At 45.4% G+C, this 26,452-nt stretch overlaps 2 protein-coding genes across 2 annotated transcripts; one reads left to right on the top strand and one right to left on the bottom strand.

Annotated features, from left to right (window-relative positions):
* The first annotated feature begins 1,118 nt into the window (after positions 1 to 1,118).
* On the top strand, positions 1,119 to 14,731 carry LOC124463461 (brain-enriched guanylate kinase-associated protein-like). Its single transcript, XM_047015188.1, has 7 exons — positions 1,119 to 1,189; positions 2,072 to 2,233; positions 2,760 to 2,826; positions 9,447 to 9,554; positions 10,828 to 10,911; positions 12,457 to 12,737; positions 12,919 to 14,731. Exons 1-7 carry the CDS (start codon positions 1,119 to 1,121, stop codon positions 14,177 to 14,179), a joined length of 2,034 nt encoding a protein of 677 aa, XP_046871144.1. The 3' UTR covers positions 14,180 to 14,731.
* A 65-nt stretch (positions 14,732 to 14,796) lies between these two features.
* On the bottom strand, positions 14,797 to 26,439 carry wdr25 (WD repeat domain 25). Its single transcript, XM_047015201.1, has 8 exons — positions 26,115 to 26,439; positions 25,196 to 25,916; positions 24,848 to 24,962; positions 21,709 to 21,856; positions 17,985 to 18,115; positions 17,645 to 17,812; positions 17,232 to 17,372; positions 14,797 to 16,644 (listed from the first exon to the last, which is right to left on the bottom strand). Exons 2-8 carry the CDS (start codon positions 25,909 to 25,911, stop codon positions 16,423 to 16,425), a joined length of 1,641 nt encoding a protein of 546 aa, XP_046871157.1. The 5' UTR covers positions 25,912 to 25,916; positions 26,115 to 26,439; the 3' UTR covers positions 14,797 to 16,422.
* Between the last annotated feature and the right edge of the window lie 13 nt (positions 26,440 to 26,452).

Below are 26,452 nucleotides of genomic sequence, written 5' to 3'. Positions count from 1 at the left end.
CAGTCATTTGCAGAGAGGACTGACAGGGCTACAACACTGCACCAGAGATGCTTTTCATGTTGTTGTTGTTGTTGTTGTTGGGAGTGTTGGGTATGTTTGTGAGTTTTGAGTTTGTGTGTATGTGTTTACTTGTGGTTCTGTTTTGTGTTTGTGTGCACGTTCTTTACAATCAATTTCTTCCGTCAGAGAACATGTCAACTTATCTCTCTCCATTGCCCTGTGACTTCCAGATAAGGAGCAGCCATAGCCAGCGTGTTTAAACACATACAGACACACACACACACACACACACACACACACAGGCTCTTTAAGCACCGATGATGAGAATGTTCCAAAGTTTGGTGAATATATTCAACATTGTTTTTTTTGTTGGGTTAATAGGAGACTGCATTGGTAATAAGGTATTGTGTTGGAGATAATTGCAAGATGATTATCTTTGAACTGTGCAGTGAGGTTGTTTTCTAACAAAAATATGCTACGGTAATGTGAGCTGAGACATAAATGATCTAAGAATGTATTCAGATTGAATTTAGCTGTGGCCTGCAGGTTATCCAGCGATCTTGATTAGAAGGAGGTCTGTAGCCTGATAGTTTCTGAAGCCAACATCGACCCACACACATTATATATTAGCTCAGTGTTTCAACGAAAAAACGGAATGAACAAGCATAATTATTTTAGATTTATTGTCCAGAAGCAATGCTGCTGCATTGGCTAGGGATATTTGGTTTGCCTGGTTATAAGATTTCCAGACAATATCTTATGTTCCTGGATGCTTTATACTGTGTCTATTGCCTGTACTGCACCATCCATATACCCATCAAGGACCAGACCGTCTCTGAATGCTCCCTAACAACCAAGAGACGGCACCATCTCACAATCAGACAGCATCCTGTTCCTGTGAGAGGCACCAGAAGTGAATGTGCTGTTAAACTTGTGATTCTCTGCTCTGTTGGCAGGGTGATCCCAAATAGCCTCATCCTTCCTGCCACACGATGCAACCCCCATAAAGACCTGCCAGCCTTGCTTTATGGTTAGACTTCAGACTTGGCCGCAACCTATCAACCTATCCCATCTAGCAGCAGTGATACTCACATGAAGGCCAAGGCAGAGAATAAAATATGAAAAAGATATATATCGGTAAAACAGCTCTCAAAGCCCAGAGAAATGGTTGCAAACACCCGAAAAGAAGGTAAGAAAAATTGGTGTGAACTTTCCATTGCCACCGACCATCTTTGTGATGATTATTTCCCACCAAAATACCTCTTCAGCCTTTTGAGGTCAAAGGTTCTCATTATTACATTTCAAAGCAATGCTCCTGCAGTATATCACTGTCTTGGTGAACATGCCCACTCACTCACTGGTCATTTTTCATCTTAAACCCTTCTTATGACTACTGGACATGTCACATGTATTCATAGTGGAAACCCAGCTCTTGTATTAAGTTGTATTTCTGAAGCCTCTGGTTTTGGCTCTCTCGGCTGTGTACAGTGTGAGCGGGGAGGGAGACACACACACGAAGACACACACACACAAAGACACACACACACAAAGACACACACACACACACAAAGACAGGGAGTCAGATGGCTGCGCGGTGAGGGAGTCTGGCTACTAATCAGAAGGTTGCCGGATCGATTCCTGGCCGTGCCAAATGACATTGTGTCCTTGGGCAAGGCACTTCACCCTACTTGCCTCGGGGGAAATGTCCCTGTACTTACTGTAAGTCGCTCTGGATAAGAGTGTCTGCTAAATGTAAATGTAAGACACACACACAAAGACACACACGCAAACACACTCATAAACTCTTTCCCATCCATCTCTCCACCTATCTCTCCCTTTCCACTCAATCCATTATTCTCATGCTGTCTGCCTCTTATGTTAATGTTGATGGTGTGTTAGAATGACATAGACAATTCAAATGCAATTGTATGTATTGAATGCACATTTACATAGTTTTAAATATAGATATCTTAATTTTTAAGCTTAAATCCCTCCACAAACTACTCAATAGTCTAAGTAAGTGAATGTCTAACCAGAAACTGTGTCCCCACTTCCTGCTTGTCTGTTGTAGTTCCTTTCATGACCACAAGGAGGACCTACGCAAGCGTCTGTCCTACACCACCCACAAGCTAGAGATGGTGGAGTCAGAGTTCGACTCCACCCGCCAGTACCTGGAGACAGAGCTTCGTCGAGCTCAGGAGGAGCTGGACAAGTTTACGGACAAACTGCGCAGGTGAGACGCCCACACAAACCGAATCATGACCGTCGCCGTGACCATATCCTCAACCACAAACCTTCTCCCTACTCTCAACTCCCGAGTTACTTACCCTCACCATATTTCTAGATGACAAAACACTATACTAAGCAACACGGGTCTGAAACTCCAGTCTCTAAGTGATGAGTGAAGCAGGAGTCTTTTGGGCATTTGGAAACAGTCCTCTGTGTTTTCTTAAATATAAGAACATGCATTCACACCCACTGTGATCAGTTTATAGTTTTAATTTCTTACATGCTCCACTTAGAAGGCATTTAAGCATTTCCATCGAAGCCTTCTAATAGTATCTTTGTGCACCAGAACTCTGCTTTGAGTGATCTTCAAATCTGGATCATTGCCTGAGACTGTTAAATACTCTTAGAGAGAACCTCTGAATGAAGTAGTTCTGTGTGTTTGGCAGCTTATACATACTGATCCTACCGAGGCTTATAGAGGATTGAGCCTGATCCATCTCCATGATAATGCTGTTCTTTCTGTCCTGTAGAATCCAGAGCAGTTATGCAGCGCTGCAGAGGATCAACCAGGATCTGGAGGACAAGATGCACAGGACGGTAAGACTCCAGAACACTCACAGAAATTCTACAGCTCCGAGTGGTGGCTCTCTGGAGCAACATAATGCCAGATGAAAGAGGAGTGTAGCTTTGTCCCACAGATAGCATCCTGTTTACCTTTTCCCCTAACAACTCCATTAGATCAGACCCAGCAGAGCAAATAAACAAGTAGATAGCTCAATGGTTATTGTCTTCCTCAGGTCCCCCAGCATGCCTCTGTGGCATGTACTTCTGGGGATTTTTATCTACTTAAGATTATATGAATAAAATAGGCCATGGAATAAAATATTTATGTGGTTGTAGATTTATAAGGTCCTGCCGACCTGTTGGCAAGGTTTACCAGCCGTGCACAGCTTGGTAGTTCAGTGGCTGTTCAGTGGCACACATGCACACACACACACACACACACAGCAAGCCTCTGATTAGATGTTGGATTGAAGCTGAGACCCTTGATTCCTGCTGAAGCAGACATGACTGGAGACAGACTGGAGACAGAAGAAAACTATGGGTTGAGTGGCAAAGGAAGACATTTGAGAGAAGAGAGATTGAAGGTGGGAGACGAAGAGGAGACAGAAGGAGAGTGACAGGTTATCACTTGATAACAAAGCATAATCACCCGAGAAATGAATGCATCGATCCATCCATAGTATCCATCTCACTCCATCCTTTCAGCCATTCTATCACTCTGTCTCCATTTTCATCTTTCTATTTTTCAACTCCTTCATCTCCCCACGGAGTCTGTGGTCTGCGGTCGGAGATGAGAACTCAGGGCTGATCGATCGCCTCGCCGCCATCACGACGAGAGCCACTCTCACAGCAATTACATGATCAGAGACGGTGCGCAATCAATGTTCAGAGTGATTGGTTCGCCACCAAACCTTGTTAGAAAACTATTACAGTCTGCCTTTTACCTTACAGCATGCATCCCCACACTGAGACAGGGTGTGCTGCAAGGCAGGTCCATTTTCAGGCCCAATCTGGATTATCATAGATTATATCCTCGTCTTTAGATGGTGCCACGGATCACCTCACAGAACAGTACTATACTGTATATGAAAGGAAGTTGTCACCAATCTTCTGGTGATTGATTAGGACCGAGAGGTGGCCTTCCTGCACACCATAGTGGAACACGGCATGTCACCAAAGGTGTTAAATTACATGTAAAGGTGCAGTAGTTGTACTGGTATGGAAGCAATTGAAACCTGTAAATCTGTAGTGTACAAATCCATGGGGAGAAGTATGGTTACTATGACTACAGTTATCTGTGTGACACATGGTGTGTCTGATGTGTTCATAAGAAGGCAGACAGGTCCTGGAAAGAACAGCTAAATCCATGAAACAGTCCACATGATCCACTTGAGGTATCATCAAAACAGCAGCTGGTCGGCACATTAATGGAATCCAAACCCTTAGTGGTTGTGGTATCCCTCAATAATCCTTGTTGTATTGTCACACTGAGAAAAAGACTAAGGGGCCTAATACATTATTATTGATCAGTTCTCTATCTCTCAGGCTCACTATCTGTCTCTGTCTGTCTCTCCCTCAATCCCCTTCTCTTTCTCTCTCTGTTTTTCTTTCTTTCTCTCTTTCCCTCTCTCTTTTCTTTCTCCCTCTCCGGTCTCTCTCTCACCATGTGTCCTTCTCTCACACACACATCACATATGTCCCCATTTTACAAACAGATTTTTGCACAAGATTGGATTTTTAACAGGAAGGCCTGTATACCTATAGCGAAGAAGGATCTTGGTATGTAGTACATGGTGTAGCTCACTATTTCTTTAATGTCATACAATAATATTTGAACAAAAAAGGTCCTTAATAGGATTTGTTATTTGCAAACAGGTTACATCAAACCAAACACGCATTTAAAGGTTCTAAAGAAACACAACTACAGTGCCCTCCAAAAGTATTGGAACAGTGAGGCCAATTCCTTTATTTTTGCTGTAGACTGAAAACATTTGGGCTTGACATCAAACGATGAATGTGAAACCAGAGATCAACGTTTCAGCTTTTATTTCCAGGTATTTACATCAGGATCTGATGCACAAATTAGAAAATATCACCTTTTTGTTCGAACCCACCCATTTGTCACGTGAGCAAAAGTATTGGAACATGTGACTGACAGGTGTGTTTTGTTGCCCAGGTGTGTCCTATTACATACATTATTCAATCAATAAATACCACTGAATGTCTACACTCAGGTTCAGATTGGGTAAGATAGGTTTTGTCTATGCAGACTGTATTCAGAGGTGAAAACAACATGAAAACCAGAGCGCTGTCTTTGGGTGAAAAACAAGCAATTGTGAGTCTTAGAGAAGATGGAAAATCAATCAGAGCCATTGCAGAAACATTGGCCATAGCCAGTACAACCATTTGGAATGTCCTGAAGAAGAAGAAAACTACTGGTGTACTAAGTAACAGACGTCGAACAGGTAGACCAAGGAAAACATCAGCAGTTGATGACAGAAACATTGTGAGAGCTGTAAAGAAAGACCCTAAAACAACTGTTAGTGAGATCAGCAACAACCTCCAGATGGCAGGAGTGAAGGTATCACTATCTACTGTTCGCAGAAGACTTCATGAACAAAAGTACAAGGGCTACACCAGAAGATGCAAACCACTCATTAGCAAGAAGAATAGGAAGGCCAGGCTGGAAATTGCCAAAAAGTACAGAGATGAATCTCAAAAATTCTGGGACAAAGTTTTATGGACTGATGAGACAAAGATTAACTTTTACCAAAGTGATGGAAAGGCTAAAGTTTGGAGAAAGAAAGGAACTGCTCATGATCCCAAACACACAAGCTCATCTGTGAAACACGGTGGAGGTAATGTCATGGCTTGGGCTTGCATGGCTTCTTCTGGGACGGGCTCATTAATCTTCATTGAGGATGTAACACATGATGGCAGCAGCAAAATGACCTCGGAAGTCTACAGAAACATTTTGTCTGCCAATTTAAGGAAAGATGCAACCAAACTGATTGGCAGAGCCTTCATCATGCAGCAAGATAACGACCCAAAACACACTGCCAAAACAACAAAGGAGTTCATCAGGGGCAAGAAATGGAAGGTATTAGACTGGCCAAGTCAATCTCCAGACTTAAACCCTATAGAGCATGCATTTTACCTGCTTAAGAGGAGACTGAAGGGAGGAACCCCACAAAACAAACAACAACTGAAAGAGGCTGCAGTGAAAGCCTGGGAAAGCATCAAAAAGGAAGAATGCAAAAGTTTGGTGACGTCAATGGGTCACAGACTTGCTGCAGTTATTGAAAGCAAAGGATTTGCAACTAAATATTAAGTCTTATTCACTTAAATATGTTTTAAGTATATCTGTTCCAATACTTTTGCTCACATGACAAATAGGTGGATTCAAACAAAATGTGATATTTTCTTAGTTGTGCATCAGATCCTGATGTAAATACCTGGAAATAAAAGCTGAAACGTTGATCTCTGGTCTCACGTTCATTATTTGATGTCAAGCCCAAATGTTTTCAGTCTACAGAAAAAATAAAGGAATTCGCCTCACTGTTCCAATACTTTTGGAGGGCACTGTATGTGTGATGAAGGTCACGAAAAATGAGATTTTTCTTTAGAGCAGGCAAAGAAAAACAAGCAAAAAGCATCTTGATATACTCGATGGAATCTGTCAGGATGGGGTTAGAATGCAGTTGGAGGAGACAAGAAACAATCAGAATAGGGTTTAAAATGCAGTTGGGTGAGACAATAACCAATCAGAATAGGGTTTTGAATGATACGAAAAAACACCTGTAGGGTGTTTCAAAAGAAGCCCACAGGCTCAATGCATCAGGTATGCACATGATTTTTTTAAGTATTATCTTTATGCAGTAGATTAAGGGAGATTTGCATCAAAAAGTAAAGTAAAAGGGAGATCAGAATCCCAGCTAGCTGTGATTAATGGCACCTTAGAACCACCAAGTGTGGGCAGGTTTCTTTTGGAATTTCATGAAGCATTTTGTAGAATTTTGAAACTAATGCTTTAAAACTTTGTCAGGTGGCTTTTCTGAAGAGGGGTAGGTTTTTTTCTTGCAAGGTTACACATTCTAACCTTTTCTCTTTCTGTCAGATGACTGCATAATGGGGGTTGTTCCAATTCCCTCTCCCTATTCCACACTTCAGTAATTATGTCTCAAGGGGGCTGAGCTCCGTTTGTTGCCCAGAGAAGACTTCATCTCGACTGAAACACACTAACTAAATGGCAGGGGTGGTGTGTGTGTGTGTGTGTGTGTGCATGTGTGTGCTTGTTTGTGTAGGGTTAGATAACTAACACTAAGGCATACAGTATTCTCCTGCTCACTCAGACCCAACTAATTCCTCTCCCATCACACCTTCACCCAAACACTCTCTTCAAAAGATCAATAGTGAATGTGAGAGTAGCTTTACAAGCCTCCTTTCTCCCCTCCCTCTAACCCATTACATATCTACATTTTGCACTCAGGAGTTCAGGATAAAAGCCTCATTTGAGGTGTTGTCAGAAAAACACCTCCGCCTTATCACTCGGGTGTAATTAGATGGTGCAGTGGTGGAGGTGAAAGCGAGAAAAAGTGTCTAATTGGCTTCTCTGACAGACAAAGACAACATGTGTCCGTGATGTCAGACACTGCTGTCCTCTGTGTTGTGATCAAGGAGATCAATGGTTTTCCTGTAATGTCCAGACAGACCTGGTTCCACCCTGAAAAGATGACTGTAGATCACCTTAGGAAGCGTACTTTGATGCGCCATGCTGCACCACAGGGCGAGTCACAGGAGAGAGAAGACTGAGCAGTAGAGAGAGAGCTGTTATAGAGTTAGTGAGCGGAGCGATGAGTCACTGCCTCTCCTCTCAGTGATTATAGTCTGGTTATCTCGAGATAGAATAAAATCCCACTCATATGGTAATCCCTTCCTCCAATTTCAGCTTGGCCTATGTGGACTGTTTCCTAAACTGATTTTTGGCCAGGACTGTGTGTGTGTTTTGAGTGTTTGTGTGTGTGGGGGGGAGGTGTGTGTGTCTGTGTGTGTTTTGTTGACTATAAAAATGCTAGCATTAAGTTGATGTGAGAGAGTGTGATAAAAGTGATGGTTTGGCTCTGTAGCCAGTGGGGTTCACTCCCCTCAGCAGTGTCTGGCAGGAAGACAGACAGCACTGTTCCAACTCAAGCCAATTCATGGTTGGAAAATCCCTGATAGAAAAAAGGCTAAACCTGACTTTAGGTGTGGGAGTAGAAAATGGGGAGTAGGAGGTAGGAAGTAGTGAGTAGGAGCTAGAGAGTAGGGAGTAAGGAGTAGGAAATAAGGAGCAGGGAGTAGGGGGTAGGGAGTAACAGCTATGGAGGATGAGCTAAGGGATAAGGAGGTGGTAGTAGGGAGTAGAAACTAATGAGTAACAGCTGGGGAGTTGGAGCCACAGGGTAGAAGCAAGGGGGTGGGAGGTAGGAGTTAGAGAGTAGGGAGTACTGTCCTGGACTCCCATAAACCTTTACTGATGGTTCCCTGTTGCAGATACTTTTGATTCTAGGATCAAGCTTCAGCTGCTGCAGGGTAAGCAGCCCCTCGGCCTGCTACTGTACGTAGGAGGGGGAAGAGAAATATGACTTTAAAATGTACTCTAGAGAGAGAGAGAGAGAGAGAGAGAGAGAGAGAGAGAGAGAGAGAGAGAGAGAGAAAGAGAGAGAGAGAGAGAGAGAGCGAGAGCGAGAGCGAGAGCGAGAGCGAGAGCGAGAGCGAGAGCGAGAGAGAGAGAGAGAAGAGGGAGAGAATGCCAGAGCTACTTGCTATTACTAAATAATGAGTGACTGAAAGAATGGATCCATGATATCAATGCTGAGCTATTGCTCCAAGTTAAGTAATTGCTGCCTATCAGATTGGTCGGTCTCTGCCCCCGTATTTCAAAACAATAACAGCCCTCGAGAAATTGAAAATTGGAGAGGTGGAGGAGTCAATGATTTTGTCGATTATTTGTGTTTGACTGAGGGTTGACAATTAGAAAGAGAGAAAAAAGGAGGCAGAAGAGGAGAGGGAGATTTTTAAAAAGAGACAGCATTTCAAATCAAAACAATTTTGTCAAGCGCAAACGGCCATGCCTTCAGCACTCAACAAGGATTTTCACTTTCTCCCTCTCTTCTAGAGTAATTGATTTGATGTGGGCTCTGGCAAGTGTAATCTACTTTTAATTAAGACCTGCGTCTGGCACAATCTTGTGACTATTACTAACTGTCTGCTCTCTTCCTCGCTTCCTCTCTTCCTCTCTTCCTCTCTTCCTCTCTTCCTCTCTTCCTCTCTTCCTCTCTTCCTCCCTCCCTCCCTCCCTCCCTCCCTCCCTCCCTCCCTCCCTCCCTCCCTCCCTCCCTCCCTCCCTCCCTCCCTCCCTCCCTCCCTCCCTCCCTCCTTCCTTCCTTCCTTCCTTCCTTCCTTCCTTCCTTCCTTCCTTCCTTCCTTCCTCCCTCCCTCCCTCCCTCCCTCCCTCCCTCCCTCCCTCCCTCCCTCCCTCCCTCCCTCCCTCCCTCCCTCCCTCCCTCCCTTTCCTATAATCTCCTTTGCTCCTTTCCTTCCCTAATCCTCTTCCTCTCCCACCTTCCTCTATTTATCACCTCACCTTCTCTCTCACTCTCCTTGTCTCCTAGACCGAGCACCATGATGATGAGAAGCGAGCTCTGAGCAGAGAGATCATTGTTCTCAACAACCACCTCATGGAGGCAAAGCTCACCATAGAGAAGCTTCGAGATGACAACGTGAGTCCACAGAAAAACACAGCAGAAAGAAATAAGCCAGCCTTCCCTCCTGACTTTTCAGTCGCACAACTAACAGAGCTATACTTTTAGTAAACACATGGAGAGCTACATTCAGAAACATCCATGTTTGTTGTTTGTTTATATATTCTTTGGTTTGTTTGAAGTTTCATCCACCACGTATAATCAACCTAGTTTGAAGAGACAGGTAGTATCTCGATTTCTCTTGTTCTCTTTCATTCTCTATCTCTCTCCCCAAAACACGGTTGACATGAAAAGAGACATCAATGATAAACTGCAGTTCTACACAGTCTATGGCTGCAGTTGTCCTCAGTTGAAAAAGTAGCACTTTGAAAAGAAGTCACTGCTAACTGGTGAGGGGGTTGAACCCATCAAAGACTAAGCTTTGATGTTTATGAGAAGGCTGTCAGGTTTGCAGTGTTACCCAGGAGCAGAGGGAACTGGAGAAGGACAGACAGATGTGAGAAAGAGAGAGAAATAGAGAGAGAAATAGAGAGAGAGGGAGGCGGGGGGTGTCAGAGAAGAGAGCGAGGGACAAAGGAATAAAGAAAGAGTGGTCTTATTAGAGGAGGAGGGTGGATACAAGAAGAGAGGCCATTTCAGAGCCAGCTAATAAAATTAGCAGAGACTGAGTCAGGGAAGCTGAACAGGGTATTACAACCGAGAAAGTTCCTCTGACTTTTTAATACAATTCTGGCCTCACTAGTGGCCCCAAGGGTCCGATTGGTAAAAACGAAACAAATGGTGTTCTAACTCATGGATTGTCCTCAGGATTGATGTTCTTTGGTTTTCATTGACTTGTCCTTAACTGGCCTCCCTTTTTAGGACTGACACTGACACCCATTAGAAATGCCAGGAGTGGGGGGCTGCTAATGAAAAAAACAGCTTGCGGACACATTCATCTATTTGATGAGCAACGTTTTGTGGGGGCTTAATTTGTTCTTTTGCATGAGGTGATTTCTAATAGCCGACAGACTGCGATAAACACTTAATGAAGGTTGAAGTGTTGTTACGTAGAGGCCCAATCTAACAATAGAACACTACTCAACACCCTTGGTTCCATGTTCACTGTGCTTCATTTTCCAATGAAGAGGTTTAACAATTTAACATTTCTTATGTAGGGTTACAATACTGTACATATCTGAAATCCTCATTTGACATGTATTAGGTTTCAAATAACGTCATAAGCAGTATAAGTCATGACATCTCTTAGAACTTTGATGTTGTGTAATTCCATCTATATCTTACCCACCAGGACCTGTACAGGAAGGATTGTAATCTGGCTGCTCAACTGTTGCAGTGCTCCAAGTCACACTACAGGGCTCACAAGCTGTCTGAGGTGAGGCTCATTCTCCTTTCCACTTCTTTCCCCCTCCCTTTCTGCCCTCCTCGGTTGTCCCTCCCTCCTGACCCTCCTCCCTTCTAACTCATGACGGGATTCAACAGCCCCCCTCTCCTCTTTCCTCCCTTCATCTCTCCTCAACCTCCCTCGTCTCCTCCGTCCTCACTTCGTCTCCCCTAGCTCTCCCTTCTCTCCCCTCTGCTCCCCTCTCACAGTGCTGTGCTCACCAGCTGTCAGAGATGAGTCCTCCTCCAAACCCTCCCTCTTCCATCCTCCTCTTTCACCACCCTGATTCCAAGGCTGCATCGTATTCATGCACTTCTGCCATTTTAGACAAGTCGATCCAAAGAGGTCCAATCCATTCATGTCGAGTAAAGTTAAATAATGCAACCTAGAATTTGATCTTTCATCTAATTTCTGTTGAATTCCTATCTGAGGAACAATAAATGGCATTGACCCTCGACCCTCCCAAAACACCAACTGATGATTGTGCAAAAAACCCGCTGTGCGAGTTTCTCCACACTAATGTAAATCTGCAAATTATGAGCTCAGAAATCAATGCGTGCTGAGTTTGCTCAGTAAAGCAAGGGAGATGTTGTGTGTTGAGTCACGTGTTCGCCCTGAAGTCTCACCTACTTTCCCCCTCAGTCGTCTCTGGGGGAGGCAGCAAGCTTCTATAAATAGCTTTGGCTTCAAACGGGGCGCTCGCTTCATGCTCAGCGTCTCTTTCCTAACAAAGCCAACTCGGTAGTTTATCTTTTTATTTTCCCAGCTGGAGACCCAGAGCACTAGTCTCATTTGAATCCGAGCTGCTCCCCGTAGAGTTTTAGTGTGTTTGATGGTAACGAGGAGAGAGAGAAAGGATAGAGAGAATGAGATAAATAAAGGAGAAGGGAGGGAAGATGGCCAGAAAGAAAGGAATAAAGAAAGAAGAAGAAAAGAAAGAACCAATGATTGAAAGAGGCGAACCCCTATGAATAACCCTGTTGTTCCTGACCCCTGTGTGGAGCAAGGAGACCAGTCTATAATTGCAGCTCATCCTGAGGCTGACCAGCCAGTGAGTCATGATCACACGGGGGATTGAGGAGCAGTTTTTGAAAAGAAAAACTCTTTAAAGGGAGAGAAAGAGAAGTATGAGGAAGAGAGAGAGAGAGAGAGAGAGAGAGAGAGAGAGAGAGAGAGAGAGAAGTATGAGGAAGAGAGAGAGAAAGAGAGAGAGAGAAATAATAAATAGTAAAAGCCGGTGTTCATCCACAATGTGCTGTAACAAAGATGGTACATTTTGCACTTTCTGTACTCTATATATAGGTAAGGGAACACAGAAGCTGTCAGCAGTTTTTCATGAATACTACCTTATGTTCGAAAATTGCTTACAGTATCACCTTTGTTTGTAATAGTGGTATATCATATCACACCAGCCCCCCCCCCCCCCCCCCCCCAACAAAAAAAAAACATTCAGTTTGGTCCTGATCCTTTATTATTTTTGTCTGACATCTTCTCACCTTCTCTCCTCCGCTCCCCTCCCCAACGCCTCCCCTGCAGCTGCCTGTTGACTTCCAGGAGAGGGTGAGCACTCACATAGAGAAGCACGGGCACAGTGGTGGGGTCACTATGGCAATGTGCCACTCCCCTTACTCTGATGCCGTTCCCACGGCGATCATTGCCAAGGTTCTGGAAAAACCTGAGCCAGGAAGCAGCCCAGTTACGCGCTCGCCAAGCCCCACCCCCCAGGACGGCAACTTCCTGTCTAACAACATGGGGACAGGAAGCACAGATCATCTTAACCGTCGCACGGCCTACAAGACGTCTGACCTGTACAGCAGGTTGGCCTGACTAGTTGTCTTCCATGTCCATGCTTCTGTGTGTATACTACTTTGGTTAAAAGCTGCAAAATGAATAAAATGTCCAATGCAACAGTGTCTAAATGAAAAAAATACATATTTGTACAAATCTGTTGATTCTACCCCTCTTCCGATTTTCTGTCTTCTTCTTTTCCTTCTGCAGCGACACTGCTCTATACTGCCCTGAGCGCTGGCAGGAGCGCAGGCAAAGCGTTGATGTCCATGGTGGCCTTCACCTCCAAGCCCAGCTCTCCACCGACAGCAACCCAGAAGAGGAGGCCTTCATGTCAGGCGGCTTCTTGCAGGGCCGCCCCCCCTCCTTCCAGGCCTCCAGCTCCTACTCTAGCTTCAGTGTGGCTTCGGACGAAAAGGGGGAAGCTCAAGACCCTGGCAGCACGCTCTCCTCCTCCCACCAGGGCCTTTACATAGACTGGCGTGATGACTACGAACACAAGAGCACGTCCTCCTACGACAAGGACACCATGTCCTGCTATGACAAAGACAGCTTCCCCAAGTCGCTCAGCTTCCAGAACGTGGCTCCGCCCCGGAGCCCCCAGACAGGTGCCGGAGGCCGCATCATCGCCTCGCCGGCATATACCAGGACAGCTTCCTGTTACAGCGAGCCTTACCACCCCTCTCCCTCCCCTCGCCTAGCCTCCTCCCACAGCATGGGCACCACCTCCGACCTGGCCTCGGCGCTGGCCCAGACTCCGCCCGGGGACGTGGAAGTCTCTGAGGAGGACTTGAGCACGCGCTGGAGGCAGCTGAGCGTCGATGAACTCAGCAGCTTCTCGTTCCGTGACCTGGGTGGCCGCGTGTCGCCCTACAGTTTCTCAGAGAGGCACTTTGCCCTGGGCCCGGCCAAGGCCAAACACGGGCCTCTCTATAGCAGCTTCCAGGAGGGGGACCATGTCTTCCACAGCTTTGCTGGTCCCCCCTCCCCGAGTCCCAGCCCAAGTCCAAGCCCCAGTCCCAAACTTGGTCCTGGCCATCGTAAGCAGGAGAAGGGTATCCTCTACAGGGCCAAGCAAGATAGCCAAGACTCTGAGTGCAGCCTATTCCTCTCAGTGAGCTCCAAGGAGAAGGAAAGCGTGTCAGGGACTGTGAAAAAGGACTACGTCGACGTCAGCCCCAACAGCTCAGCGGAGTCCTTACAGCCAGGGTCACTGGAGCCCACCAAAATACAGCACTACCAGAGAGAGAGGCCCAGCTCCAGTTCCAGCACCAGGCCCAGGCCCAGCCTCAGGCCTAGCTCAAGCCCCAGGCCCAGCTCCAGTCATGGGCCCCGGCCTCGACCAAGCTCCAGCCTGGGCCCTGCACTTCCTGAGAAGACTTCGCCACGATACCAAAAATTTGGCAGCACAGGACTGACGAGGAAGGATAGTCTGACCAAGGCGCAGCTCTACGGAACCCTGCTGAACTGAGTACAAGCTTGTGTTTTCATGCATGGTAGTATTTGACTTTACGTCCCTAATGTTTCAAGTTGGGATGGGGTGTAAGTAAAACGTTTGATATGTTATCTGCCCACAGCACGTATCCCGCAGTCTCAATTCAACACGACTGTTTTGATTTCCAGACGTTGTAAAAGTAGCGTCTCATCTGCGCCACTGTATCCAGCTTAGTGGTGTGGGATCTCATTACCAGACCTTCATGGTGGTATCTCCCTCCCAGAACCACTGGAGCGTGACTAACGGAGGGTAAACCAGCAGCAGGCGGTCCATTATACTGCTGGCTCCAAGCAGCAAACAGCCATGCCAGTCTCACTCTCATCTGTTCACTGACAAAATGCATGTGGAGAGTGTCAACAAGTATGAAGAAGCATTTATATTTCTTGTTCTGGGAGAGAAACGGGATACTATTTTAAGAATCCCAAAATACAACATATGTCCAACAAGCCACACAGTTTAATACCGTGCAGATGTTTTTTTACGTACATTTGAGGCAGCTTTTTACATGGACTGTTAGAAATCTGTTGATTATGATGGAGACAACAAGTGCACATTTGAGACAAAGGACGTGCACATTTGAGACAAAGGACGTGCATATTTGATCGTTTATTACCTTCCTTTACACCATACATAGTTTTGCCTTGTCCAGCATCTCTATCTGATTACAACAGCTCCATTAGTCCTCTAGATTGACACAGGTAGAGCATGAACTGAAAGTTAGTGATAAAATCAAATCCCATGAAACTAGTATAATATTCTGCCTTAATCTTGTTCAGTAGCTGGGTGTATTATATTGTATGTATGTAAATGTGTTTTTACTGTTTCACACACAAACCAGACATGACCACCGAACAGGTTTTTGAAGCTAGCTCACCTTGCTTTAGTCAAGATAAAAGCACTTGTTGTGACCAACTTTAGGCTCACCTGATATAGCTCCAGTTGCCACATTTTAATTTGCAGCACAGTTGCAACAATCAATACAGTTACAGCCTAGCAACAGCCTCGCTATAACCCAGCTAGGTGAACAGTTTGGTGCTGTTTGCCACCAGCGGCGTGCCCAGTATGTCATAGTGGTTAGCCTGTAAGCTTGTGACTGCACAGAGGGGAGTGGTGAAAGGCCACTAGAGTCCCCATCAACAGAGTATTTTTGTTGTGGATGTAAAAAATGAAATTATATATAAACATATAATCATAACTATGGATATTTTCACCTTTGGTTCTGTTAATGGTATATGTTTGAACCCTTAAGAGATGTTGTCCAGTTCTGTTCTACCTCAACACTCTGAACAAGGAGCAGCAGGTCGCGTGTCTGTCTGGCTGCCTGTCTGATGCATGTTTCTATATTTTTGCTGTATGTTTATTTACCTAATAAAGATGAGAAACAAACAGCGCCTCCCTGGTTTCTATGGCCAATAGGCCAACACCAGCATGATCAGCGCTGTTCTCAATCTTTACATTTTGTCCAATGAATCATGGCAACTGAAATCGAATAAGATGCCATGAATTCAAAGAATAAGGATCAATAATATTGATTCGAAGGCACAATATGCAGTCTCTCCCCCAGTCGTTCTGGATCATGGATGTGACACTCGGATGCATGCAGCTCGGGTTTAACAAAGACTGTCCTTAAAATATTCACAAAAAATACTTCTACAAAAAAAACATCAAGTATGTCTCTCTGTCCTTGGAAATGTTTAATTCATACTTTCATAGTTTGACAGAAGGGATGCGCAATAGGGCTGACATTCTTTTGAAGAACTACTAAGCCTGTTTGTGGTGATGTAGAAATGCGATAGGAGCCGAGCTGTCGTGGTAACAGAATATATTACGTTTTTGGAGCACAAAGGACGCAATCCATGTACAGTCTGCAAACGAGAGGGCCAACTATCTTCATTAAATAAACATAAGCAAATTATCACCAGTCTTTTCATGTTAAGACAATTAGCTGCACGTCCTGATGAACTGAACAGACAGCCGATATCTAATAGAGCAAAGTTAGAGGCTGGCTCGTTGCAGAATCTGTGGGGGAGTTAAGATCTATTATAAAACAAGGTCAGTTTGCAACCCTTTGATATGTAAATGGAGAATTTAGATTTCTTTACCCTTGTTATTCTCACTATGAGAAGGCTGATAAACTTTATTTTCACCATTCAATTGGGTGTAGCCATTAAAACAAAAGGAACCATTAGGGGCTTTAAACCAAACAGTGTCCTCAGTGGTCAGTTCCACACCCTGACCTGCCCTCCCCAGTCACAGGTGGCTGCCACGGCAGGGAGTGTGGGGTGCAGGGACACGGCCACACAGGGATGCTCGTGGCCGTGGAGAATGTGCAGAGTCCGAGAGCTCTGGAAGTCGTAGAGGTGGACGGAGCCCGTTGAGCTTCCTGTGGCCAGTATAGTTCCGTCCTGAGAGAAGTCACACCGCACTGCGTACCCTTCCACCTGGGGTACCGACAACAGGAAAACACTCTTGAGTGGCAACATTATTATCTCTAATTACAGCACTAGTACACTAGTTTGGAAGACCCATCACAGCACCGTATTATTATAAAGCCTCCATAAAGTCTTACGGGTATTCACCTACTCCACTATCTGAGTACCAGGAAACACACAACCTCAATGATGTCAGCAGAACACCAGTATGTCACAGTATGTGTGTTGTGTATGGATCAGTGGGAGCTGTGTATGGATTCATGTGGTTTGCTTGCTATGTGTGTTGCTATGGATCAGTGTGTGTTTCTATGTGTGTTGCTATGGATCAGTACGTGTTGCTATGTGTGTTGCTATGAATGTGTGTGTGCAGCTATCGATCAGAGGATGTTGCGTATCGCTCCCATGCCCCCCAGGGCCCCCGTGCCCCACTGCCCCCAAGACCCCTATGCCCTGCAGGTCACCATGCGGCCCTGCCCTCAGAGACCCTATGCCCTGCAGGTCACCATGCGGCCCTGCCCCCAGAGGCCCTATGCCCTGCAGGTCACCATGCGGCCCTGCCCTCAGAGGCCCTATGCCCTGCAGGTCACCAGGCTGACCTTGTGTCCTTCATAGCGTCTCCTCTTGTTCATCCTGTAGGGGCGCAGTCCGGAGAACAGGGCCATGTAGTTCCCGTTGGTCTGTGCCACAAAGCCCTCCTCCACGGGGTGCAAAGCCAGGCTGGGACACGTGTACCTCTCCTGGCCACACAGACAGACCACAGACAGACCACAGACAGACCACAGACAGACCACAGACGAAGGGAGAACGGACAGAACGAGAGCGTGAAAGGATGGATAGATGTATAGGATGAATGGGTTAATGATGTGCAGATGGACTGCTATATGGATAAATCAATGGACAGGATGGATGGATGCATCAAGTTTTCAAGACGTTTGATCTGGGCCGAAGGGCCTTTGTGTCTAGGTAGTTGCTGCTGTGTGGAGGAACACAGAGGGACAACATGTCCTACATGGAAGATCTGGTTGGAGAGCCTGGCGGTGGTGCGGTAGTCCCAGGCCATGAGGGTGAGCTCTGCAGAGTCTCGGCTGACACAGTCAGAGCTGCTGATGAACTCTCTTCCTCCAGACAGGAAGAGGACGTCCAGGGTCTGTGTTCCAGCACGGAACACACTCTCCACCTGAGGCACACAAACCACGGATGAATGAATGGATGCATGGATGAATGGATGCATGAATGGGTGAATCAGTGAATGGATGGTAAACATTGTCTTCCAGTGGTTCTAGCATCATCACAGTGTGTCTACAAATACTTTGCATTTTCATAGGCCGGGTTCAGTCCGTGTTCCAGACCTTGCCGGAGCGCGAGTCCCAGGCCTTGACGTCTGGGCTGTATCCTCCACACAGAAACACTTCCGGGTCACTGGGTTGGATAGCCAAACACATCACGCGGAACTGGGTCCCAACCTTCACAATCTGCTGACCTGACGAGTCACACACCCACCCACAGCACCACGCACATAGACACACACGTACACAAACACTGCCTGATCATTATGAATTCATTCGACAGACCATCTTTTACCAAACCCAATTTAAGTTCTTCATCATGGACAGTATTGTATCTGACAACCATTTGACACACAGGTATTTCAAACGTTTCAATTATCCCCAACTTCACATGCATTTAAGTGTGAAACTTCTGGTTTGATTAGTTCTCTGCTATGCTGGGCACAAATATGAAGACTAGAAGACGTGCCTGGGAAATCAGCCAGCAAAACCCAGTTTGAGAGACTGGGATACAGAGAAACTCTGGGATACAGTGAGACTCTGGGATACAGCGAGACTGGGATACAGAGAGACTGGGATACAGAGAGACTCTGGGATACAGAGAGACTCTGGGATACAGAGAGACTCTGGGATACAAAGAAACTGGGATACAGAGAGACTCTGGGATACAGAGAGACTCTGGGATACAAAGAGACTGGGATACAGAGAGACTGGGATACAGAGAGACTGGGATACAGAGAGACTGGGATACAGAGAGACTCTGGGATACAGAGAGACTCTGGGATACAGAGAGACTCTGGGATACAGAGAAACTGGGATACAGAGAGACTGGGATACAGAGAGACTGGGATACAGAGAGACTGGGATACAGAGAGACTGGGATACAGAGAAACTGGGATACAGAGAAACTGGGATACAGAGAAACTGGGACAAACAAGATTTGTTCTCCCAGATGCACAGTTTGCTGAAAACATTGATTTCATTCATTACAGGAAAGCTCTCCACGGATTGGAATCCATTAGAATAGATTTACAGGCAATGGACTACATTTCATAAATATTGTGGTGTAGCCTATATCATACTGACCTGATGAATAATCTCATTTGAACGCAAATTGACTGATGTGACATGAATGATGTTCTTTAAGGCCACAGGTTTCAGGCCAGAGTCAGCATAGCTATTGAAATTCATGAAACACATACAAATACATTCCAGTCTTTCATTTCATAAATGTGAACATTGCAGAAGAAAGAAGCGCAAGCTTGCAATCCCCAAATCTTAGTTGGAGGAAGAGGGCAGGCATTTGTGGTTGGATTTCAATGACATGACAAAATAATTCTTTGGAAATAGCATAAATGTATTATGCCATATGGAAAAGCCAATCAGGCTAATGTATTGGCACAGTGAGTCTGAAGCATTCAAAACTAAAAAGCCAATTACCTTTATCTACAAACCAGAAAAAACAATCCTGAGCATCTCTAGTATTTTTTGAAGTATGCTCCAAACCATGTCAATAACATGATTCCTCTCCAATCTCCAATAACTGAAAACATTTACATTTAGTCATTTAGCAGACGCTCTTATCCAGAGCGACTTTTCTCTGATAAAGACTTCCTGACTGACAAAGGGGAGGTGATTTAGGAGGAAGAAAGGAGAAACGATTTTAGCCAACGGCTGTCTGCAGGCTTGCTCTCATTCAATTAATGTTTGTGTTGAGCTTCAAAACAAAAACACAGAGAAGCTTAAATATAATTAAGCGTGAAAGGGTGTGACAACAAACCAAAAGTTCCACTTTAAAGAACTGATCAGTGGAACCTTTCACTGGGAACCAATCGAGACCAACACCAGCAGATCCGTCAGAGGCTAGGCATATGAGCGCTCAGAGCCTAGTTACATTCATTAATCTAACAACCAACAAAGACTCCATGGAACAGCGTCAAAGTGACCTGAGTAAAACAATGTGATTAAAGTTCACATTCTCGTACAAGGGATGCCTGCCCAAAGTGGTGTAAGACGGAAAGGAAAAGTGGCATGAATTACAAGTGCGGAGAGGGACGGAGTCTAACACCAGCCTCTGGGGCTGCCGCTGTTGACGACAACCAAGTTTTATGGGATGTTTCCTCTGGTCTGGCATGGGGCCCACTTCTTTAATTGGGCTCCTGTAGCATGTAGCACCAGTGGGAGAGTTTGGGACTAATCTGTCATCAGACGCCACCACAGCTAATGTTTGGGGGATGAGAACTCGCAGCCCCTTGCATAATAAATAAGGCCCTTCACGTTTTAATTAAGGAAACGTTAATTGGCTTAGCTGAGAGGGGAAATGAGGAGGATCGCAATCTCCCTAGCCTTGAAAGGCTGACAACATTAAAGGCTTTTGTAATCTGATCCCTGCTCCTCCTCTTCCTCCCCCTCTTCCTCCACCTCATTCTTCAGCAGGCAAGTCTCCTTTCTGCCTGCCAGAAGTCATTTCTGGTTCTACCTGTGGTTCTCTGCCAGTGAGCCATCCAGGAACTGACTCAGACAGCAGGGCAGCAGCTGTCACTGCTCACCAATGCCCTTCAGAGGAAATTAATTTACCTCGGTCTCTTCCAACTCCACTCTCTATCACACACACATGCATACACCAAGTTTCTCTCTCTCTCTCTTTCTCACTCTCCTTGACTCATTCCATGTCTTCTTCTTTATCAGGACCCTAATCTCTCTCCGCCTTCATTTCTCAACTTTTCCTGATTGCTTTCTACAAAGCTGTGCCAGTTTGTTTATGGCCCAGAGAACTGCCGGCAGGATCCCTGTCAACGAAACAAGAAACTGAGCTACAGCAGATAAAGAAACCCCCAAGAAGACACTCCTACTACACCATGCATACAAATGGCAGTGGGAGTCATGTAGTTATACATTAGCAAAAAATACTCCCAACTTTGATCCAGCCTCATCTCTGGCATAGCCTCTAGCCTCAATCCCCCAGGTCTCAATCCCCCGTGCCCCGGCCTCTAGAGTCAAGCTCCCAGCCTCAAGCAAGGTTAATAACATTTATATTAATGTGTGACGGTCAACCTAGCTACTGCCTCAGAAGATATCATAATTATCTCTGCCTGTTTGGTGCTGGTATATGTGCAGCACTGAGTGTCATGAGTCTGTGTCAGTGTGTGAGTGTGTGTGTGTTTTGGAATGTTTGTGTGGTCAACATCAGGCCCCAGAGTAAAGCACACACACTCAATAGCATCAGCTGAAGATAAGGTCAGACTGCTGATAGACAGGGGCGGGTAGCTGGCACAATGACATGTTTGGGCAGAGCATCAGCTCTGTGTGGGGGCATGCTAGTGTGGCATGCTGGCATGGCCTGTGGCGATATGTCTTTTATTGAGCTGCTCCCTTGGCTGTGGGTGTATGTAATGGGCAGGCCAAGCTATTATCCATGGGCTGTATTGGCAGAATTGACAGCCCCATGGAGGGGGAAGTGCACAACTGCAGATCAGAGTCATTGGGCTTCAGTGACCAAAGAGATTGCCACAGGGAGATTCCAATTGGTTAGCATCTGGGAGCCTGATGCTAGGAAACAGCAGGAATAGTCGGCTAATGTAGAGTAATTATCAAGCTCTCCAAATGAAGCAAAAAAAAAAAACTAACAAAAAAACTAAAAGTACATTGTAATTAAATATTTAAAGAAATCTATGGTAGCATTTGATCTCCCCTTTTGGGATGAAAGTATTTTCAGGAGGCCTCAATATCACGTCTCAAATCAAGATCCAAATGAATTCACTGATTGGTTCACAGGGGCACAGCTGACCTGTCTCCACATCCGTCACCATAGCAGTGCTGTCGAAAGAGCCAGTGAGAATTCGGCGCCCACAGGGTGACCAATGGGCAGCTCTCACTGCCCCAGTGTGGGAGGCATAAACCATTAGGCACCGCCCACTCTCTGCTCCATCCCAGACCTGCAATACATGATCACAATAGCCTACATTAAATACTAATACATTACACTTCACATACTTATAGATTACACGAGTACAGGAATACTAGTCATTAAATTCATATGGCATTATTCATTAGCATTCAACTTAATTAATTAAATGATCTTTTAAAGTATAGGTCAAGAGTAAAACATAATAGAAGGGTTCTCATGAGTGATAACTGGCCAAACGTCACACTGGGACAGGCTGGGATAGTAACTGGTTTGGTTGTCAGCAAAGTAAAAATCAATTTAGAATACAAACAATCATAAACTGTCTCTGTATAGCACTCTCTCTGCCTTCATCCATCCTCTCTCCTTCCGACAACAGTATCAGAAGGATTAACAGCATTCCATTCTAACCAAATGCGCCGCATCACTGAGCACTGGCAAATTGCCTTAATGTATTTTGAAATAAGGGTTATTTCAAGGCTTGAATGCAAAGCAGCTCTCTTCCAACTCATTTAAAAGGCTAATTACCTTTGTTTGTCTATAAATCAATTTATAGCAAGAAGAAACAGAGTAATGATTTTGTCATAAGAGAGGCAGATCAGTCAATGGCAGCATCCTGATGGAAGAGTGACAGAGCTGTTTAACACTTCACTAGTTTAATGAGTTTTTTAAAACCAAACTGGGTCAATCGCTTTTTGCAAATACCTGAGGTGCGATTGACTGACCTAAAGATGCCCCATGCTAAGAAATGTATGGATCAGACAGTCCTAGAAGTGCAAGCTCAGTTAAATTCTGAACACCAATTGATTAATTTCAAGAAATGTATCGATAGAGCTGATCTATTCTCAGCCATGAGATGAGCTGCAGAAACAAACATGACTGCAATTGAGGTGGATAACAATTTGCTCTCTGAACCCTGGGTTAGCTGTCAGCCGCTGCAAACTTCTGAACTAACCAGGTACCGGGGGCCCAATAAGGGTCTGTGGGAGGGTTGTTGGATGTGAGGAAGAGAGCCTCAGTCCCCAGGAGTGGGAGGCTCTCACATTGAGTGGGTGGTCTGGTTCTGGTAAGGAGGCTCGGATAACGATGAGAATGTTATCAGGTCATCATCTGCAGAACCACAGAGAAGCTTTGAAAATTTCTCTTTGCCTGTGTTTCATTATTGAAACCTTCTGCTGCACACGGACACATCTTAAAACAGCATGGGGAAGTATGACAGCTTCAACACTTCAGGCTTTGGGACTGACAGAACCATCCAGGAACTGGGTCTTTACCAAACAGAATTACTGAGGAGCTTGAAGCCTTAGGGCAAGGCTTGAAATCGATGACATTTACGATTTTCATTAGATGAGTCCAACTATGCAGAAAGTCTATGGAACTTACAAATACAAGTGTGATTTTACATACATACAGACATAGGAAAACACTGCCCTCTTGAGGAAATATGAACGCTTACAGATCATTCATATTTGGCCTGAATCAATCCACTTTTTTTAGTTTGTTGCTCAAGTACAACCAGACAAAAAAAGAAAAACAATATTTTCTTACAGGTCCCACAAAGCACAAGCATGAATCCTTCAGGAACACAGTAATTATCTACACTAGGAAATTGAACACTTACTCTTAACTTTTTCATTATCCATTTCACCGGTCACTGAACAGACAGGCTGAGTGCATTCTCTCTGATGACTCACTGTAATCAGCATTCTAATGTGCTTTTCCCCCTCAGTAATTAAAACAAAAACGCTGAAGTAAACTGCTTTTTTAACCACCGCGGTAACCATAGCAATGGGAGCAATCAAACAAACTGGCTTGTAACCTTCTGTGGACAGTCAGACGTTCAGACTAAACCAAGTAGACAGTGTGTGGTGGGGAATTTAACCTCTCATGTTACGGCGCATTGTCACTCAGTGTTCCACATTGCAGTGTACAAAATCATTAAGAATGGAATACAAAGTAAATTCCTCAAACCCATTAGCCTCCTGAGCCGCCTGATGATTTGAATGATTGAACCAGGGAAATAATCGTAGTGTCAGTCAATGAGCTGGCAAAGTGGCACGCTCCTCTCACCAAACCTCGTGGGCCCCTTAACCATCTGCTCTGGGCTGCAACTCCTGGAACCAGAGGAGGCAGGCATACCAGCACACCGGGGCTCCTTCATGAATATGCAAATCCCCTCATGCATATTTAAATTGTTAATTATACCTGGAGACCCATTGGGTTGCAAGCTAATGCTCTGCAATACGCCACGAGAGAAAGGCAATTTCCTCTCAGGATGGAAATATTTAGTCATCTGCACCTGGATCACTTGACCTTTTCTTCAGCAACGGATGGATGGCTTTTTTCACTTGGTGGTGAGAGAAGGGGGTGGAGGAGTAAATATGGAGTGGGAAACAGAAGGAGAGAGGGGGAGAGGAGAAGAAAACCAGAGAAGTAGAAGACAGGAAAGCCCTGGGGTCCTGACACATATTCAGCTGACAATGACAGAGGTGTTTCCAAAGGCAGCCGGTTAGAGGATATACCGTGCTTCACTGCCAGAGATGAAATCTCCATCTCTACCTCTGTGATGTGCACCTGTCTGAGAAACCTTCGACATAGTACATCAGATAGCCCCAGAGTGAAAACCCACTTAGCTGACATGTTTCACACATTCACCACGAGTGAATTACTGTCACGCTCACACATACACGCACATGAGTCAGACCCAGGCCTCGATGCCATTGGCCTAGAACGTATCCCCCATGGAGTTCCACATGATGCAATGTTGTATCTCATGTAATGATTAAGTATGGGGTCAGATGGCTGAGCGGTTAGGGAATAGGGCTATTAATCCAAAGGTTGCCGGTTCGATTCCCTGGATGTGACAAATGATGTTGTGTCTTTGGGCAAGGCACTTCACCCAACTTGCTTCGGGGAATGTCCCTGTACTTACTGTAAGATTGTCTGCTAAATGAGTAAAAGTATTTCCTGTCGCATGTAGCTATTTACAGCCAGTCGTTACAGCTTCCCACTGTGACATTACCTTGACAGTCTTGTCCATGGAGGCAGACAGCAGCAGGTGGCTGATGTGAGGGACAGGGCACCACTGGACTGTGTTCACAGGGCCCAGGTGGGCTTGCATGCTCAGCTGCACACTCCTGCAGGGACAGATGGAGACAAGAAATCTCAAGTAATGGAGCAATACATAGCTCCAACTCTACAAGATTTCCAATGCCCACGTGTGCTGTAAGATTGATGGTTTCTGGAACCATCTCATGCTATGATATAATCTATCACATCATTCGAAATAAAATACTTTGTCCGGCAACTCTGGTTTTGGGAGCATCTGGGAGCGAGTACATTTGACTTCATAACACCATCTACCTCTTACCTTGGGACTTGAGCCTTGCCAGGCCTGTGGCCCAGATATGGTTGCACCACTTCAGACACCTCAGTGAGCTGCCTCGACGCTGGGGCATGGATTCTAGAGGCTGGTGTCTGATCCTCCCTGGGTAGCTTGGAGCTTGATGTCTGATCCTCTGGGACCTTATCCAGGTAACTGCCCGGTCCATCTTGGTCTCCTGGAGTGGCCAGCCTTTGTCTCTTGGAAATATAAGGTCTTATCCCAGCTGGGGGCTGGTGCTCTTTCTTTATAGTGGCTACGCCCATAGGCCTCTGGGAGGGTGGAGGAAGGAGAGAGATGTAGGGAGGTGGGACAGTGCAGCTGTTAGCGGTTCCAGAGGATACAGATGGAGGAGCAGGTCTGGGAGGATTCTGGGAGTCTCCCCTCCTCCTAACCTGTTCCTCATGGGTATGGATCCTCTGAGGTGAAAGTAAACGTGGTTTGGTGCTGCATTCTACAGTTTCAGAAGAGCCCAGTGCAGTCTCTGTCCACTGGTTTGACAGTGTGCCATCACTATGTTGGGTGTTTGGCTGTGGGTGAGGTATTAGGCCATAGTGAGAGCCTACTACTTCCAGGTCTCTCTGGGATGGTCTTTGGACATTAGCACACTTGGTAGCTAGTGGAGGTACCCTCTTCTCATCCTTTACCGAGTCATCCTCTGGATCAGAATCCTCATAGGTCACCAGTGAGGCCATGTTGTGCATTTTTCCTGTATGAGGCCAAAAAAGAGAGACATTTTTAAACATTTTCAGGAACAGTTCAGTAATATTATTCCTGTTCACCCCTCTCTGTACTCTGATCTATGGTGTCTGACCACGTTATCATGATACCAGAATGTCAGCTGTAAACATTAGAGTGTCATCTACCGAATATTTTGAGTATTGCACACATCGTCAAAAATACCCACCTTCATATAGCTAGCTCAAATTGCGGTAACTTCCAACCCCAAAATACTTGAGTTCCAAACACATGTCAGAAGCAAATGCGAAGATAACATTTATATTACACTAATCCATAGCCTACTTTCGAAGCCCAAATACATTAAAGATTGTGGAGTCGCAAGTGGACGTGGCTAGCCATAGCTAAACCATGAGCTAGCTAGACCATGCAAAACACTCATTTCACTTAAAAGTCCTTTCTACATTTTCTCGCATGTGTGCTATCTTTTAGTGCTAAAGCTACATTCTACAGACTCGGGATCTAGTCATCTCTTCCGCCAAAACTCTGGAACTGCCTGTCCGGAAC

Source organism: Hypomesus transpacificus, chromosome 3, assembly GCF_021917145.1.
Source record: "Hypomesus transpacificus isolate Combined female chromosome 3, fHypTra1, whole genome shotgun sequence".
Taxonomy (NCBI): domain Eukaryota; kingdom Metazoa; phylum Chordata; class Actinopteri; order Osmeriformes; family Osmeridae; genus Hypomesus; species Hypomesus transpacificus.
The sequence above is the reverse complement of the archived record's forward strand: the minus strand, read 5'-3'. Positions and strand labels throughout refer to the sequence as shown.

Excerpts from the sequence above, each read along its gene's own strand:
- wdr25 (XM_047015201.1), bottom strand. The coding sequence starts at position 25,911 with ATGCACAACATGGCCTCACTGGTGACCTATGAGGATTCTGATCCAGAG. Across the intron at positions 24,963-25,195 it reads GGCAAGGCTCAAGTCCCAAG|GAGTGTGCAGCTGAGCATGC; the intron begins GTAAGAGGTAGA and ends CTGTCCCTGCAG. Across the intron at positions 17,813-17,984 it reads GGGACTCGCGCTCCGGCAAG|GTGGAGAGTGTGTTCCGTGC; the intron begins GTCTGGAACACG and ends TGTGTGCCTCAG.
- LOC124463461 (XM_047015188.1), top strand. The coding sequence starts at position 1,119 with ATGAAAAAGATATATATCGGTAAAACAGCTCTCAAAGCCCAGAGAAAT. Across the intron at positions 2,827-9,446 it reads AGGACAAGATGCACAGGACG|ACCGAGCACCATGATGATGA; the intron begins GTAAGACTCCAG and ends CTTGTCTCCTAG. Across the intron at positions 10,912-12,456 it reads GGGCTCACAAGCTGTCTGAG|CTGCCTGTTGACTTCCAGGA; the intron begins GTGAGGCTCATT and ends CCTCCCCTGCAG.